Here is a 15244-nt window from a genome sequence, read left to right as displayed (position 1 = left end):
AAACTTATTGACTGCATAGATAAACCCATCATAAAATTTTTAAACGAAAACATTTAATTTTGACAAATCTCAATTTTGAATTAAACTTTTTGAGCACAGGGAACACTTTAAAATATATTTACCTCTAATTTACAATACAAAATATATTCGATCAAACTTTATAACTAAATGAGCACATTTTTTGATTAATTATAAAAGCATGCGATTATAGCAAGGCGTTGTCGATTTGGGTGTCATTACATTGTAGTCAATCTTCCTGCCGCCTCCGAGCAGTGGAGCGGTCTTTAACTTCAGCTGAATGTTTGTTATTTGACTAATTCTATCTCTGACCGCAAATGGCAAGTCGTCGTCTTTGCCGAAGTGGGTTGAAGCTCCGTTGGGTTGTGTGTAAGTTATGCCCCCGCCTTGTGAATGCGGTATAACAGAGACTACGGATCCATCATAGAATTGCACTTGCACAACTCCATGGGAGAGCTATGCACAAGAAAGGAAATGTTCAGTACTCTTTAAGACAAATACGCAAGAAATCACTAACTAACCTCAGTAGCGATTCCAATATCAGGAACGTTGATGCGTTTGATGGGAATGTTTTGATGGGCGGCTAGCATGTTTGACCTGGAGCAATTGTTTCCGAGATCTGTGGTATTTCGAGTCGACGAAATAGTGCTTACAGAAAATTTAATTGAGCCCTGTAGTTTAGAAAGAGAACATGTAATATATGCGGAGTCATATTATATGTAAAAATACCTGGTTCGACTTCGGCGTGGAAAACGCAATGTTGGTGGTATCTCTCAAGCCATCTAGTCTCTGAGCTGGCTGTACATCAGTTATTGGCCTTCGCCCGATTGTGACTGGAAAACATGTATTGTCTTTCGTCTGAGCAACCTCCAAGGCATTACTGATGTTGACACAATGGGTAAAACACTCGTTTCCATGCTCTATTAAGGATCGAGGCTCCGGGCAGGAATGATCCGACAGCAGCATTCCATTCACATCGTACACCTTTAGGCCCTCGGAGGTCGACTTTAGAAGTTTAGCCCCCGAATAGAAGCGAATCTCGAAGTCCGTCATGGTTTCCATCAATTGACATTTGCCAAGGGCACTGAAGTAGGTTACTTTCGGGGTCTTGCTCTTCACCAACCCCACAAATCGAGCTCCATACACATATTTTTTCCAGTGTTTGCTGGGCAAATTTTCGTAATTATAGACACAATCTCCACTGGGTATTTGAAGATCTGGTGGATGCTCTCTTACTGGTAAACCACTGAAAGTCCCAAAATATTAATAATGAGTCTCCAATTTTCATCATAACACTTGACTTACCGCCCAGGATCTGGCTGGTATATAATGATACGCTGTCCATCGTCTGATATGCGGCAAATATCACTTATGCGGTCTTCATTTAGTTTTGGCCGAAATTTAATAAACTCCAGGACCACCTCACCATTGCGCAATATACTCATTATAGCATTCTTTGTCTTATAACGCGTCGGTAGCAATCTCTTGCTGTTTAATGGTGGCACTGAGATGCGCTCTTCCTTAATGGGCACAGGTCCGGGAATTGGAGCTATATTTGAGTCCATGCGGAAAGGCGGCATCTTACATGTTCCTGGCCAATTTTGTGCTGCTAACCCTGTTGATGTATGGCGAAATACACCAGGCTGCTCATAAGCCATCCGATGATGATCCTGCATAAATTCCTCCTCTATTTGGGGAAGCACTTGATGTGCTCCCAAGTTATCAACAGAACGAATTCGTTGAGAGTTTCTCGAGTCACCTTAAATGAAATGACTTGGTAAAACACGACCTTAGCCGATTTGCTTTGAATGCTTACTGCTAGCGAACGTTATGATTCCACTATCGCCGCTTTCCAGGCTCTGGCTGAACACATTCAACGCTCCTGGCGCCGAGTGCCCTACATTTGAGCTATTATCCAATCGCTTCACCATAAACGGATGGCATAGGACTGCTCCCAGGGTTATCCGTTCGTGTGGAAGCTTCTTCAGCAAATTGTTTATCAAGTCCTGAGCCTCATATGACAAATGAGCCGGCATTAGGTACTCGGACAAGACCACTTTGTTAAGGGTGGACTGCACGGCATCGGTTTCAAAGGGCGGCCGTCCCACCAGCAGGGTGTACAGCATGCATCCAACGCTCCAGACATCGGCTGGTAATCCGTGCGACACTCGTGAAACCACCTCCGGCGAAATATAGTTGGGTGTTCCACACATGGTCATATGCCGCTCATCCGGTCGCTTTAATTGGGTGGCCAGGCCGAAGTCGGCGATTTTAACTTGCATTTCCTTGCTAAGCAGCAAGTTGGATAGCGAGATGTCGCGGTGCATGATGTTATGCGAGTGCAGGTACAAAAGACCCTCCACCACCTGCTTCAGAATGGAGGCGGCTTCCGCCTCTGTAAATGGTCTACCAATGTGATTCATGTAGCGATGAAGCTCGCCATTGTGGGCCAACTCCAGCACCAAGTAAACATAGTTCGAGTCCTGAAAGAAGGTGTACAACTGAAGTACCGAGGGATGCTTCAGTCGAGAGTGGATTTCCACCTCCTGGCGAACACGGTTGATGAGTCCTGTGCCTTGGATCAGTTTCTTATCAATCTAGGGAAGAAAAATGATTAACAAGCGGTTTCCAAGCGTTAAGAAAGTCTTACCATCTTTATGGCCACATCCTGGTGAGTGTGCAGGCATCTCGCCTTGTAGACACTCGCAAAACCGCCTTTGCCCAGCAAGTGCTGTACCTCATAATCCTGCAAGGGCAAGCAACGCTTGAAAATTTTGTTGGGTTACTGGAGCCCGGGGTACCCACCTCAATTGTTTCCCCAAAGGCCCGATTGGATAACATAGTTAGCTGCGTTCCACGGCTGTGCCACTTGCTATTTACTAAAATATCAACCAACCATGTAAACAAACAAGCCAAAAAAATTTGAACGCCACCGTTAGTGTTGGTAAACTTTAAACCAACTTACAATCGTTCGTGTACCAGCACAGCCAAGGGCTGAAATTTCGATAAAATGTGGTGCTTTACATTTGATTGTTTATTTCAGCGAAGTTCTTATGATCTTAAATATCGCCTCCATCTATCGGTTAGAGAGCCCCGATTTTTCAACACATTCCCGGTATGACCACCACCTAAAATACTTTCAGTTTTTTTTAAATTACTATATTCAATTTTAATGAAACGTGCCCAAACACATCATAAATAAGAATTTAGTTTTCCGCAGTCATTTCAAAACGAACTAATAAAAATAAAAGCGATTTGTCAACAAACCATTTCCGATTACAGCGCGTTCACACTGCCGAAATGTGATGCAGCCCTGGCTGATTAATCGCCGAGAATATTGCCAGCCATTGCAAATGCTGAAAATCATGGCGAAATTATTCTGATGGTTTTACTCGAAACAATGCCTAATGAGACATGTAACCTGCATTTGAACAAACTATCTATACCTGTACCAATCCTGCAATAACCAGACGCAGCCTTCGCGCAATAAATACGATTCGCAAGCATAAACAAGTACGAGTCTGTGACGGCCGTGTTATTTAATAATTTAAGGGCATCAGCAAGTGCGTTTGCCGACAGCCAAAACAAAGGTACGCGCGATCCGGCAATTGCGGCGGCATTAGTGGTTTTAGCGAGTGATGTTTGCATAATTTACACCTAAAAACTGGTAAGTCCGAAGAAAAGAAAATAAAGTGACCCACATACTTACATTTGTACGTATGTGCGGCTGTGTCCCATACATATAGGCACGCACACAACCTTGGCCTCGCACACTGCGTCACCGAAGAGCAACAGTGTTAAAACAGTGCTGGAAGGTGCCCCCAGAAATTCTAGATAATTTAAAAAATATGATTTTGAACATCTGATTTCAACCGCGTTTTCTTTTGTACTTTCAGTCTTTACGGCAGGGTCTCGAACTTTCTCATTCTGTCTACCTATTACCCTTGGGTATATTTGCAATAAAAATCCTCTCAATATAAATTATCAGAATACTTGTGCAATCATATTTGCAATAAAAATCCTCTCAATATAAATTATCAGAATACGTGTGCAATCATAATTTAAAAGCATAGGCTTAGTTAAAGTCATAATTAAAGAAAGAAAATAATTATTATTTCTCCGGAATAATATAGTGTGACCTGCGATATTCATCCCTAAAATAGCAGTGTCACTCAACACGCGTTCTGCAGTTATTAACCAAGGCGATTCTTGGTCACACTCGCCACTTCATTATAACCTTAAAATGACAAGTTATAAATTTTTTTTATGTTAATTTTAGTGGAAACCCTACACTAAATCGACTTTTAAAAGCAGTGCCGTGAAGCTCCAGACTTTTTCGATTGCCTGCGCAACTGCTACGCTGTGAACTAGCACATATCGCCACGATAATCATGTAAAGAAAACGTCACACGAATATGTGTTTGTGCTTAGAGGCAGCGATGTAAATAATATTGGAGCTGCTCCCGAGGAAAATCTCACCGCACAGTAAGAAAAAACTTGGATGCCGGGGTGTTACTGGCAGTTCGAGTAAAAATAGCGATCCAGACAACGAAAACCCAGCACGAACCGTAGAGAACTGAGTCTGGTGTCTGCGGATCTTGCGAGTGCTCTCAACCCGTCGAGACGCTACGATGCATGCATCCTCCGCAGCGGCCACCGCACTTGTCGAGTACTCGGACGTCAGCTCGGAGGACTTCTCGGACCAGGAGGCCGGCGACTTGGACGCGGACGCCGGCAAGGGAGCCGGGAACATAAAGAAACCAAAGCCTGCTGCGGATAATCAATTCCCCAAAAGTCGTCTTGGTGCCAAGCCCGGTAAGGAGGGCTATGACAACTACAGGTAAGCAGCGCATGCTGTCTCTTGAATGTGGCGGTCGTAACACCCCCTCTCTTTTGCAGAAATAGACGAGCAGAAGACTCAAACGATCCTGCAGTGGCCGGATCGAGGCAAACGTCGAGCAGCGAGGCCACCAACCGGGAGGACCCGTCGCAGGCGTCCAATACCTCGAAGGACGAGCTGTGGGGCAGGGAGATCTACATGTCCAGCGACTCCATCGACACCGACGAACTCGAAGCGGAGATGAAGCGGCAGAAGCGAAAGAAGCAGAAGAAGGACAAGCATAAACATAAGTCGAAGAAGAAATCCAAGAAGCGCAAGAAGAAGAGGGCCAAGTCGTACTCCAGCATCGATTCGATGTCGGACAACGACATAAATGCCTTACTCGATCGGCGATACACCCCGCCAACGGCTCCCAGCAAAAGCAACGAGCGAACGGTGAGCGCCGCGCCTTCTACCTTCACTCCACACAACCTCAAGGAGAGCTGTTCGCCGGCCACTCCGCCGCCGGCGCGTCGCCCCAACGCCAATAGCACCTACTACGGAGATTCGTCCGTGGAGACGACCAGCAATGCCTTGGGTAGCAACCTGCAGGTCACCGTAACGAACAAGCAGACGAGCAGCAGCCGACACCGCTCCCCTCCACCCTCCACCCGCTCCAGTGGCAACGGTCCGCGGTTTGGAAACTCCCCGCGCACTCCTCCGCCGTCGCACTACACCTCCTCTAGCGGTGGTGGAGGTGGTGGTGGGTCAGTGGCGCGCGATTCACGCAGCTCTCGCTATGTGAGTAGTCCCCACAAGGAGGAAGTGAATGCGCATCACCGCTCCAGTCACGATCATGGGTATCAGAGTCGTTACTCGGGTGCCGGTTCTAGCAACCACGATGCCAGGAAGGTGAAACGATTATCACCCGGTAGGTTTTGCTTAAATTTTGGTACATCTTGGTTACTTAACTGGGGAAAATTTCACAGAGCTGGATCGTTACAACCACCAGCCGAGTACACCCCCCCACAAGCGACGGAAGTTTAATGATGGCAGGGATGTAGGTCTCGGGAACTTTGAGCACAGTAGGCATCACTCTAGCAAGTACGAGCGCTACAGCAGGGATCGGTATTCAAGACGGTCATCAAGGTATGTAGGTACTGGCTCAAACCAGCCGATTATATAAAAGTGTAGGGTTGCTTGAGCTGAATTGGCCTAAAACATTAACTACGGAATTAACAAGAATACTTTTCTAACTCTTTTTCAGGAGCCCTAGTGTGCAGCACTCTCGTAGTCGACAATCTCCTGTCGGTGGCCAGTCGTCTAGTGGAGCTGGCTCGAATGCGTTCCGACATGGCAGCAGTCACAAACACAAGTACGGAACGACGGCTGGCTCGCCGACTTCCCATACGTCAAGATCCAAGCGTGCTTCTGGTACCTCTGGCGATCGCTACTCGAGGTCGCCGAGAACCAGCTCACGCTACTTGGAGGCCTCACCCCCGTCGCCAGTCGGAGCCTCCAGCTCGCATCACCATCACCATCGTCGCTCGCCAAGGATGCGGCAAAGGACCAGAGGAGGCAGCCGTCGGCGGTCGCCCAGTTCGGCTAGCAGCGAAAGCTCCGCCTCGCGCAGCCGATCTCCTACTTCCAGGGATCTGAGACATAAGCGCGAAGAGTATATAAAAAAGATCAGCGAGACAAGTCTATTTGCCGAGCTCGTCAAGGACCGTCACAAAAGGCAGAAAGCACTAAAGGAAATCATTGAGCGACAGGAGGAGAACAGCAATAGCAATAGCAACAGCAACGGTGCATTGACCATTAACGACAACAGTTCCTCGGTGGATGGCAACACGCCCATCACGGGTGATGGTCGATCTGGCCCTGGAAGTGGAACACCCGCAGCGGCGGCGACGACTTCCAATGGGCTTGAAGTCCTGGGTAGCAAAACGGATCTGGACCTCAACAACATTCCCATGCCAAACAAGGAGAACGAGACTGTGGCTTCGAATCCTGGTCCCAACGCCGACGTTCCGGACAGTTCTACGCCGTTGAAGCAACCTTTGTTGGTACCACCTATTTCGGCCATTAAGAATTATTCTAAGCCGAAGAGTCTTACCTCTCTGCCGCTACCGCCTGGGATGAATGCCCTCGACCTGGTCAATGCGAGATCTCCTTCGCCGGCACAGAAAAAAGAGTCGGACGAAAAGAATGTACACTCTAGCATCAGTGCCAACAAGAGCGTGCTTAATCTTCCGATGCCACCGGTAATTCCCGGCAGCGAAGAGCTGAGTGGCGACGACGATGTTATTGACAGCCCCGAGGACTTTGATGCCCCTTCTGGTGGCAACGTGCAGAGTCACAGTGGTCTGGGAGCCACCCGTCGGCGCCCAGTGATACTAAACCGTCGGGATTCGAGGAACAACGTCCGCGACTGGGGCGAGCGATGTGTTGATGTTTTCGAAATGATTGCGCAAATAGGAGAGGGAACTTACGGCCAGGTTAGAAGCAGACGTTTGTGTGTTCTATATGATATGCTTGATGATTTGTAATTTATACTTGCAGGTCTACAAGGCAAGGGATCATCATACCAATGAAATGGTAGCTCTGAAAAAGGTCCGGCTCGAGCACGAGAAGGAGGGATTCCCCATCACAGCTGTGCGCGAAATCAAAATATTGAGACAATTGAACCATCGTAACATAGTCAACCTCCATGAAATTGTGACAGATAAGCAGGATGCCGTGGAGTTCCGTAAGGATAAGGGATCCTTCTACCTGGTGTTTGAGTACATGGATCACGACTTGATGGGCCTGCTCGAGTCTGGCATGGTCGACTTCAATGAGGAGAATAACGCTAGCATTATGAAGCAGCTCCTAGATGGTCTCAACTACTGCCACAAAAAAAATTTTCTGCATCGAGACATCAAGTGTTCAAACATTTTAATGAACAACAGGTGGGAAGATTTAACTTTTGTGTGGATTAAAAAAAAAAAGTTTAATTACAAGAAAAAAATATTTTATCTGTAACTGCGTAACCCCCGTTATCATCATTACCATCCGCTTATCAAACTTGACCTTTATAGAATTTGTTAAAACGTAGAATGTTTTTACACTGCGCCTAAGTTATTCTCTAAACTCTCAAGTTTAAAAATGTAATTGAATGCAGAAGAAAAAGAAAATGATCAGGAAAATCCAACCCTTAGGTAAAAAAATTGTTTTAAGAACATTCCAAAAAAATCTTAGAAAATGGTCAAAACATATAAATAACGAAAATGGTTTTAAAAATTTGTAAACGATAATTTTATGAATGAATGATGAATTCTTTGTCCGCAGAATTTAAAATATTTCCATGCCTTTTGCAGAGGACAAGTTAAACTGGCGGACTTTGGACTTGCACGACTATACAACGCAGATGATCGGGAGCGACCCTACACAAATAAAGTTATTACTCTTTGGTATCGACCGCCCGAACTCTTGCTGGGTGAGGAGCGGTACGGTCCGTCGATAGACGTGTGGTCCTGCGGATGCATCCTCGGTGAACTCTTTGTCAAGCGGCCATTGTTCCAAGCCAATGCGGAGATGGCTCAGCTTGAAACGATATCAAAGATCTGCGGATCACCGGTTCCTGCCGTGTGGCCGAATGTAATTAAGCTGCCTTTGTTCCACACTCTCAAGCAAAAAAAGACGCATCGCCGTCGACTCCGGGAAGACTTCGAGTTCATGCCTGCCCCTGCATTAGATCTGCTGGACAAAATGCTGGACCTGGATCCGGACAAGCGTATCACAGCCGAAGATGCGCTCCGGTCGCCGTGGCTGAAGAAAATCAACCCCGACGAGTAAGTTTAAAAAGCTGTGTGGTATCGCAAGAAAACAACTTAAACCATTGTATTTTTAAAGAATGCCAACGCCACAATTGCCTACGTGGCAAGACTGCCACGAGCTTTGGAGTAAGAAGCGCCGTCGTCAGCTGCGGGAACAACAGGAATCCCTTCCTCCCACAGTAATAGCCTCGACCAAATACCAACAGCATGGAGCTGCCATGGTGGGAGACGCTTAGCATTTGCTGTTTGCTTCGTTTCTCAATGTAAAAGAGAACTACAAACAGCGTGATGGCGATGAGTGTTCCTGGTGGCACTAGTAACTAGCCGTAACTAGCAATAACGTAACCAATAATAGGATTTTGTTATCCTTGGACAGGGCCAGAATGGGTTGACGTGGACTTGCTTTAGCCGCTGTCGAGTTTAAGACAGCTTCAATAAAGTCTTGGCTACATTTACAAATTGCTTTATATGTTGGGCCAATTTAATCAATCGCTGTATAAACGAAGTGTTATATATATCGCAGATACATTTTTAAAATAGCATGGTTTTACACAGTTAATTTAATTTGCATTGCTATCAGTGTTTTTAATTTTGGAATCGTAAATTGGCAATCGGAAGACATCGTGCATGAACGGGAATATCAAGGTCCCGTAAAGAAAATGTAAACTAGTAACTCAGAACGTAATCGTATCATCCAAGGCGATTTGTAAGTGACTATGTTTCAAAGCTACGAACTAAGCGTATATTGTGAAGCAGTTAAAGATTAGCATTTTAATTGTAAACAAATTGTTAAATAATAATAGACTACAGATAGTGTATTGACTAGTTTAGTTTATTGTTAAGTATTTAAGAAAATGTAAATTATAAATGAATTTATCAAGTAAATATGTACTAATTTACCCATATGCTGGCATTTCATAAGTTTATATTTTAAATATGATGTTTGAGCGCACACAGCATCAGAATTTCTTTCCATGATGTGCGTGAGACTGAAATCAAATCATTTCAAATTTTGTAAATAGGTTGAACATTTCTACCGTCACACACACGATCAACAAAAGTAATATCTCAAAACGCGAATCAAATCGACTAAATTTCATTTTTGGTACATTAAACCCTATCTTAATAAAAGTGAAATATACAACGTGTACTTTTAATTAATTGGTAGCTAGGTAGACGCATCTAACTTTTTTATTTGTGACCAATTGTAATGCTTACCATTTTGTTATTTTTAAAAATATTTCTTCTATTCTTTATGTTAAAAAAATCTTTTTGGTCAAATAATTTTTTATCAGCAAAAGAAATAAGTTAAATGAATCCATTTTAACAACTTCTGTACAGAGGTATGTCCCTGAAAATGTAGTACTCTTTACAGTTCTTACGCAAAGTTAAAAAAATGTATGGGGGGAGGGGGGTTTAAAAAAGAAACTTAAAAATTATCTTTATTTTTTAAATTATAGCACATATAACAACAAATTTATAATTTTTTTGGGAAGATTCAAAAAAAAGTTTATCCAATTCTTATGTGTTCCCAATCCTAGTATTTACATAGGTAAATACTTCTTTAAGTTTTCTTCGTTGCAGCTAGTTCAGTGCTTAGGCATTACCGAATCTCAAATCATCAAGTGACAATGGAAAAGATCAAAATACGATCATAGAGAAGGAATTAAAAATAATAAGTTCTTGCTAAATAAATTACATTAAAATTTAAATTGTTGAGCGAAGCGAACGGTCACTCCAAAGGAAAAACGGTTAGTATTTTTAGCGGGTAACGAATCGGTTTGGTATTTTCGAATGGTCCCACTAAGTGCAGCATATAAGTGCGTTTCATCATCAGATTTGTATGTATATTGTGTCGTTCGCCTTTGTTTTTTAATTGCAATCCCGACAATTAAGAATCTGTTAAACGGTGTGTGCCCAACGTCCCGGGATGAATCTAACTCGGGATTGGCCTTCAAGATGGCCTGATTTAGAAGCATAAACAATGGGAAAGGTTGCATCTGTGGGAGCCTGTATGTTTGTATACCTATACCTCCACGATTTTTACGATGCACCTGGAAGGCCAAAAGAGAAATGCAGTGGAAAGTGGAGTGTTTTAGCGAAGCTTAGACAGCTGAGTGGAGGCCCTCTTAACCAGGGTGCCTAACTGTTTTCAATCCTTGGTAACCTAGTCTTGGTCCAGACATTTTGAAAAGAAAGTGAGGAAAACAATGTGTGCGTGTATGTAAATAGATGTATTTTCTCATTCCTTTGTACCGAAAACAAAGCAAAGCTGATTAATACGAGCTCCCACAGTCGGGGGCGGAAGTATTGGCTAATTAAGATTCTTATTCCTTTCCTGAAGTGCCCCGAAATACGCTTATCTTTAAACTTTCGCTGCTATCGTGTACGACGTAGTAAATCTCTGCCCGTTTTAAAATTGGGCTACTCATTGTTGTTCCTAATTTGTTGTTATTTTAGTTATTTATTTTGACCCCCTAAACTATAAATATTTTCTAAACAAATTGGGCTGGAAAGAGTGAAAATCGCTATTGCGTTCTCTTCTACAATAAAGCCCATTGTTTGAGGTCTATGATATGGGGGTGCATTTCCACAGTGGTGTGGGTGAACCCGTTTTCGTCAACAGACCATCGAAAATTATACTGCTAGTTTTACTTTCCTTCAAAAGCGACCCGTTACAAGTTTGTGTGCATATTCTGCTGCCCCAATTTAGAGACAGGTTAATTATTTGTGTGAACTGTAAATATATTTTGGCCTTTTCACGTTGCTTTTGGGTTTACGAGTGCCAACATTTTTGTCCGCGACTGTGCAGCCATCATCTAGGGATGTACATATGTAAGTAAAGTGCATGTAAATTGTACATACGTATATATGTAGCCACAAATGTGATGTGTAGGAAGTAAACTAGCCGAATGCAAATACCCTTGAATTGTGTATTGATTGACTTCAGTCGGCGGTAGGGCGACCAAATGGGTTGCATTTAAGTTTTTTGGGTAGTAGTATTGCCAGGCTCGTAGTCGAAGGGGAGATTACAAACTGTTGTAGATCAAACCTAAAACAGTGGGGTTCCATGAGTGTTATGCATTTTATCGGCGTCCCAATCAATAGGAAGATTACGAACAGTTTGTTACAAAGTAGCTGAAATATAATGTGCTATACCTTCTTCGCAGGTCGTAGATCGAACTGCTATCAGCGAGTGCTATCACTGCCAGAAACGGAGCCACAATCACGCTGACACCCCTTGTGCAATCGTCGACTCAGGCCGCCTAGGCCCATCAGGCACGGTCCAGGTTGGAGGCACTTGCTCGGCATCGGGATTTGGGTCCGGGAGAGAGGCTGAGCCGTTGGCAGAGCCTGCTTGTTGCTGCCGCGTTCGCAAAGGACTCAAAATTGATAGAAACAACAAAAAGGCTGCTGCAACTGGTGCCTCATCCGAGGACCAGCCGCCGCGCAAAAAGGGTCGTCGCTCAGGAGGCTCAGGCTCCACGTCCTCATCCGCCGTTTCCGCTGCCGCAAGATCAATAGATGCGGCATCCACGTCGCGAGCGGCCCAGCAGTTACAGCACCAATTGAACTCCTCCACTTCGACAGGACCCAGCACGGACGCATCCGGAAGTCCCACCAAAGTGCAGAGAAAATCGACAGACAGCAACAAGAGGCCACGGGATCACACCAGCAGCAACACACTCGGCTCCGAAGCAACGATGCAGAGCACCACTTCCACGTCGAGCGGTTCCTGCTCCAGGCCACTGGAGGGTTCCGCCCTCAATTCCGGCGGCAGCGCCGAGAACGTGGCCCGCGAGGGCGCCGGCAGTGGCGAGGAAAGCGTTGGTATCGGGGATGAGATTCCTTCCGGCAGCAGCGCAGCCACCAACGGACACGACTCTAAACACAATGGCTTCGTCGTTAACAACAACGGCAGCAGCAGTCGCATTGTAGACGGCGAGAACAACCGAGAGAACACCAGTTACAGCGGCGTCCAGCTAGACAAGTCGAACCAGGAGATCATTCGACTGATTGGGCAGTATCTTCACGACATTGGCCTGGACAAGTCGGTGAAGACGCTCATGGTCGAGTCGGGATGCTACTTGGAACACCCCTCGGCCACCAAGTTTAGGGAACATGTCCTTATGGGGGACTGGTCAAAGGCAGATTCAGACCTCAAGGTAACTAGCCCAGCTGAAGGGTACTAGATTCTTTTAGTTTTTAAGTCTAAATGTAAGTGATAAACCACCATAGAACTTTAAGAAATGCAATGTGCAGTTTTAAAAATGGTTTGATGTTTATACTTTTAATTTTCAAAATTAGATCTAGAACCAGTCGAATCGCTCTTCACTACAGCTAATTTATTTATTCTTCGGTATATCTGAACAGATGTACAAGTTTTATACCGAAATTATTTTCTACGTTTCTTTACCATTGCAGGATTTAGAGCCATTAATCGATAATGGAAAATTGGCAACGATCACCGAAATGAAGTTCATATTGCTGGAGCAAAAGTATTTAGAGCATTTGGATGATGGCAATCCCCTGGACGCCCTCCACGTCCTTCGCAGCGAGCTGACGCCTCTGCAGCACAACATATCGCGTGTGCACCAGCTGTCCTCGTACATGATGTGTTCCACTAACCAAGACCTTTACCAACGCGCCAAATGGGAGGGCAAGGGCATCCTGTCCCGGGCCTTGGTCATGGAGCGCCTGCAGACGTTCATGCCGCCGTCGGTGATGATGTCCCCACGACGGTTGCGCACCCTTCTGCAGCAGGCCGTCGAGCTGCAGAGCCAGCACTGCCCATGCCACGATATGGCGTGGGAGACGAACCTGGAGACTGTCTCGTTGCTTACTGACCACTGCTGCACTACGGACGGCTTTCCCATGCAGACCATTCAGATCCTCACCGACCACTGCGACGAGGTCTGGTTCTGCAAGTTCTCGCCCGACGGCCTCAAGTTGGCGACGGGTAGCAAGGACTCCACTGTGATTATCTGGGATATTGATCCGTACAAGCTGACCCTCAAGCACCGGCGTGTTCTCGACGGCCAGGCCCAGCTTAGCGTGAGCTTCGTTAGCTGGAGTCCCGACTCCAAGCTCATCCTCGTTGGCGGCACCGAGGACTCCCATGAGCTCTACATCTGGAACGTGGACGATGGCAAGCTTGTGGTCAAGTTCTCGCAGTCACTGGAGGACAGCCTGGCTTGCGGCGCATTCAGTCGGGATGGCGCTCGCTTTGTTTGTGGCGGCCAGAAGGGTCAGCTTTACTTGTGCGACCTAAACGGCACCATCGTGGACTCCTGGGAGGGCGTGCGCGTCAACAGCATAGCCTTTCGGGCGGACAACAAAACGATCTTAGCGGCGGATAATCACTACCGTATCAGAGGGTAAGTGGGATTCATAAAGACAATTTGTGTTTGTTTTTAAAATATAGCCCGCGGGATACATTACCTGGTATTATTTCTTTTCAGGTACAACTTTGATAGCCCGCGTTCAGACTTCGATATTCTGAGGGAGCCACATCCCATTATGACTTTCAGCATCAACTCCGCAGACCGATTGGCTCTACTAAACGTCTCCAACCAGGGGCTGCATCTCTGGGACATCGAGGACAAGTGCCTGGTGCGCCGATTTCAGGGAATTCGACAGAGCAACTTCGCCATCCACTCCTGCTTCGGCGGCGTCAATGAGAGCTTCGTGGCCAGCGGCAGCGAGGACAAGGTCGTTTACATTTGGCACATCAAGCGTGAAGAGCCGTTGGCCAAGCTGGCCGGGCACACCAAGACGGTTAACTGTGTGTCCTGGAACCCCGTTTACCCGTCCCTGCTGGCAAGTGCCAGCGACGACGCTACAGTGAGGATCTGGGGACCCAAGCCCAACGGCAGTAGCGCAACGACTGAGAGCGACGATTGCTCTTCTAGCTCGTCTTCGTCCTCCTGGAATATGACTTAAGATCGCGAGCCGTAGTAAATGGATGTGCGAGGGGTAGATTTTGGATCCTGATTTAGTTATAGTGCGCCCTAATTTCGATATAAAAGCAGAATGTGTCCCGCTCTGATTGCGCGTCGGTGTCGTCGTTGCTACAAACTGCCATTACAACAATATGTATGAGCAGCATGACTTACGATTAGCATTAATTACTTAAGTACATTCATACGAAAGGAGAGGCATAACATCATATCTACTATGCTATAACAAGAAATCAATTCGTTCTCAGATTTATTTTTTATGTATGTTGATGGCAATGCGAAGTAATATTCCCCGGCCTATATTAGCGACTCTTCTCGAACTTTTTAATTATCAAAAGTGGAATCGACTTGCTTGGTTTTAAATTTATTAATTAATTATTGCCATTTGATTTGTTCTATGCAGTTTCCGACATTTAGTATGTAACACGATTTGACGTATTTCATAACCAACAGACACAATAAAAATAGATCTATATATGTTTTTAAAATGTCGATGTTTCCTTTGATTATCCTGGGTCAATAAAATTTGAGTAAAAATTAAGCTTGCTCTTTTGATGGTATTTTTCTTTTTATCTGGTTTGGGACTTAAAAGTGGGTCTCTTACCTACTTATAATATATAATCTTAAAT

The 15244-nt window shown here is 45.3% G+C and overlaps 3 protein-coding genes and 1 long non-coding RNA gene across 5 annotated transcripts; 2 read left to right on the top strand and 2 right to left on the bottom strand.

Moving 5' to 3' along the window:
• Positions 1 to 31: 31 nt before the first annotated feature.
• Positions 32 to 3135, bottom strand: LOC108030813 (serine/threonine-protein kinase PLK4). Of its 2 annotated transcripts, XM_017103913.3 has the most exons (8): positions 2984 to 3134; positions 2824 to 2897; positions 2669 to 2764; positions 1835 to 2615; positions 1324 to 1777; positions 748 to 1264; positions 540 to 689; positions 32 to 474 (listed from the first exon to the last, which is right to left on the bottom strand). In XM_017103913.3, the coding sequence occupies exons 2-8, from the start codon at positions 2857 to 2859 to the stop codon at positions 190 to 192; spliced, it is 2319 nt and encodes a 772-aa protein (XP_016959402.1). In that variant the 5' UTR covers positions 2860 to 2897; positions 2984 to 3134; the 3' UTR covers positions 32 to 189. The 2 variants fall into 2 exon arrangements, with proteins under 2 accessions (XP_016959402.1, XP_050741938.1); XM_050885981.1 differs by having other exon boundaries at positions 2824 to 3135.
• Positions 3136 to 3353: 218 nt separating this feature from the next.
• LOC108030812 (cyclin-dependent kinase 12) lies at positions 3354 to 9560 on the top strand. Its single transcript, XM_017103911.3, has 8 exons — positions 3354 to 3685; positions 4298 to 4858; positions 4918 to 5768; positions 5827 to 5986; positions 6105 to 7335; positions 7400 to 7788; positions 8197 to 8670; positions 8732 to 9560. The coding sequence occupies exons 2-8, from the start codon at positions 4650 to 4652 to the stop codon at positions 8889 to 8891; spliced, it is 3474 nt and encodes a 1157-aa protein (XP_016959400.1). The 5' UTR covers positions 3354 to 3685; positions 4298 to 4649; the 3' UTR covers positions 8892 to 9560.
• A 1819-nt stretch (positions 9561 to 11379) lies between these two features.
• Positions 11380 to 11640, bottom strand: LOC127010824 (uncharacterized). Its single transcript, XR_007763632.1, has 2 exons — positions 11578 to 11640; positions 11380 to 11474 (listed from the first exon to the last, which is right to left on the bottom strand). It is a non-coding gene; the product is annotated as an uncharacterized LOC127010824 (long non-coding RNA).
• A 185-nt stretch (positions 11641 to 11825) lies between these two features.
• On the top strand, positions 11826 to 15156 carry LOC108030866 (WD repeat-containing protein 26 homolog). Its single transcript, XM_017104015.2, has 3 exons — positions 11826 to 12821; positions 13081 to 14033; positions 14118 to 15156. Exons 1-3 carry the CDS (start codon positions 12360 to 12362, stop codon positions 14596 to 14598), a joined length of 1896 nt encoding a protein of 631 aa, XP_016959504.1. The 5' UTR covers positions 11826 to 12359; the 3' UTR covers positions 14599 to 15156.
• The last annotated feature ends 88 nt before the right edge of the window (positions 15157 to 15244 follow it).

This window comes from Drosophila biarmipes, chromosome 3L, assembly GCF_025231255.1.
Source record: "Drosophila biarmipes strain raj3 chromosome 3L, RU_DBia_V1.1, whole genome shotgun sequence".
Classification (NCBI taxonomy): Eukaryota; Metazoa; Arthropoda; class Insecta; order Diptera; family Drosophilidae; genus Drosophila; species Drosophila biarmipes.
The sequence above is the reverse complement of the archived record's forward strand: the minus strand, read 5'-3'. Positions and strand labels throughout refer to the sequence as shown.

Bases quoted from the DNA above. Each gene is read 5' to 3' on its own strand.
- LOC108030813 (XM_050885981.1), bottom strand. From the start codon at position 2,859: ATGTTATCCAATCGGGCCTTTGGGGAAACAATTGAG. The intron at 2,616-2,668 runs GTAAGACTTTCT...TTTCTTCCCTAG, and splicing joins AGGATGTGGCCATAAAGATG to ATTGATAAGAAACTGATCCA. The intron at 1,778-1,834 runs GTAAGCATTCAA...ATTTCATTTAAG, and splicing joins AATCATAACGTTCGCTAGCA to GTGACTCGAGAAACTCTCAA.
- LOC108030812 (XM_017103911.3), top strand. From the start codon at position 4,650: ATGCATGCATCCTCCGCAGCGGCCACCGCACTTGTCGAGTACTCGGAC. The intron at 7,336-7,399 runs GTTAGAAGCAGA...TTATACTTGCAG, and splicing joins GAGAGGGAACTTACGGCCAG to GTCTACAAGGCAAGGGATCA. The intron at 7,789-8,196 runs GTGGGAAGATTT...TGCCTTTTGCAG, and splicing joins AACATTTTAATGAACAACAG to AGGACAAGTTAAACTGGCGG.
- LOC108030866 (XM_017104015.2), top strand. From the start codon at position 12,360: ATGCAGAGCACCACTTCCACGTCGAGCGGTTCCTGCTCCAGGCCACTG. The intron at 12,822-13,080 runs GTAACTAGCCCA...TTACCATTGCAG, and splicing joins AGGCAGATTCAGACCTCAAG to GATTTAGAGCCATTAATCGA. The intron at 14,034-14,117 runs GTAAGTGGGATT...ATTTCTTTTCAG, and splicing joins AATCACTACCGTATCAGAGG to GTACAACTTTGATAGCCCGC.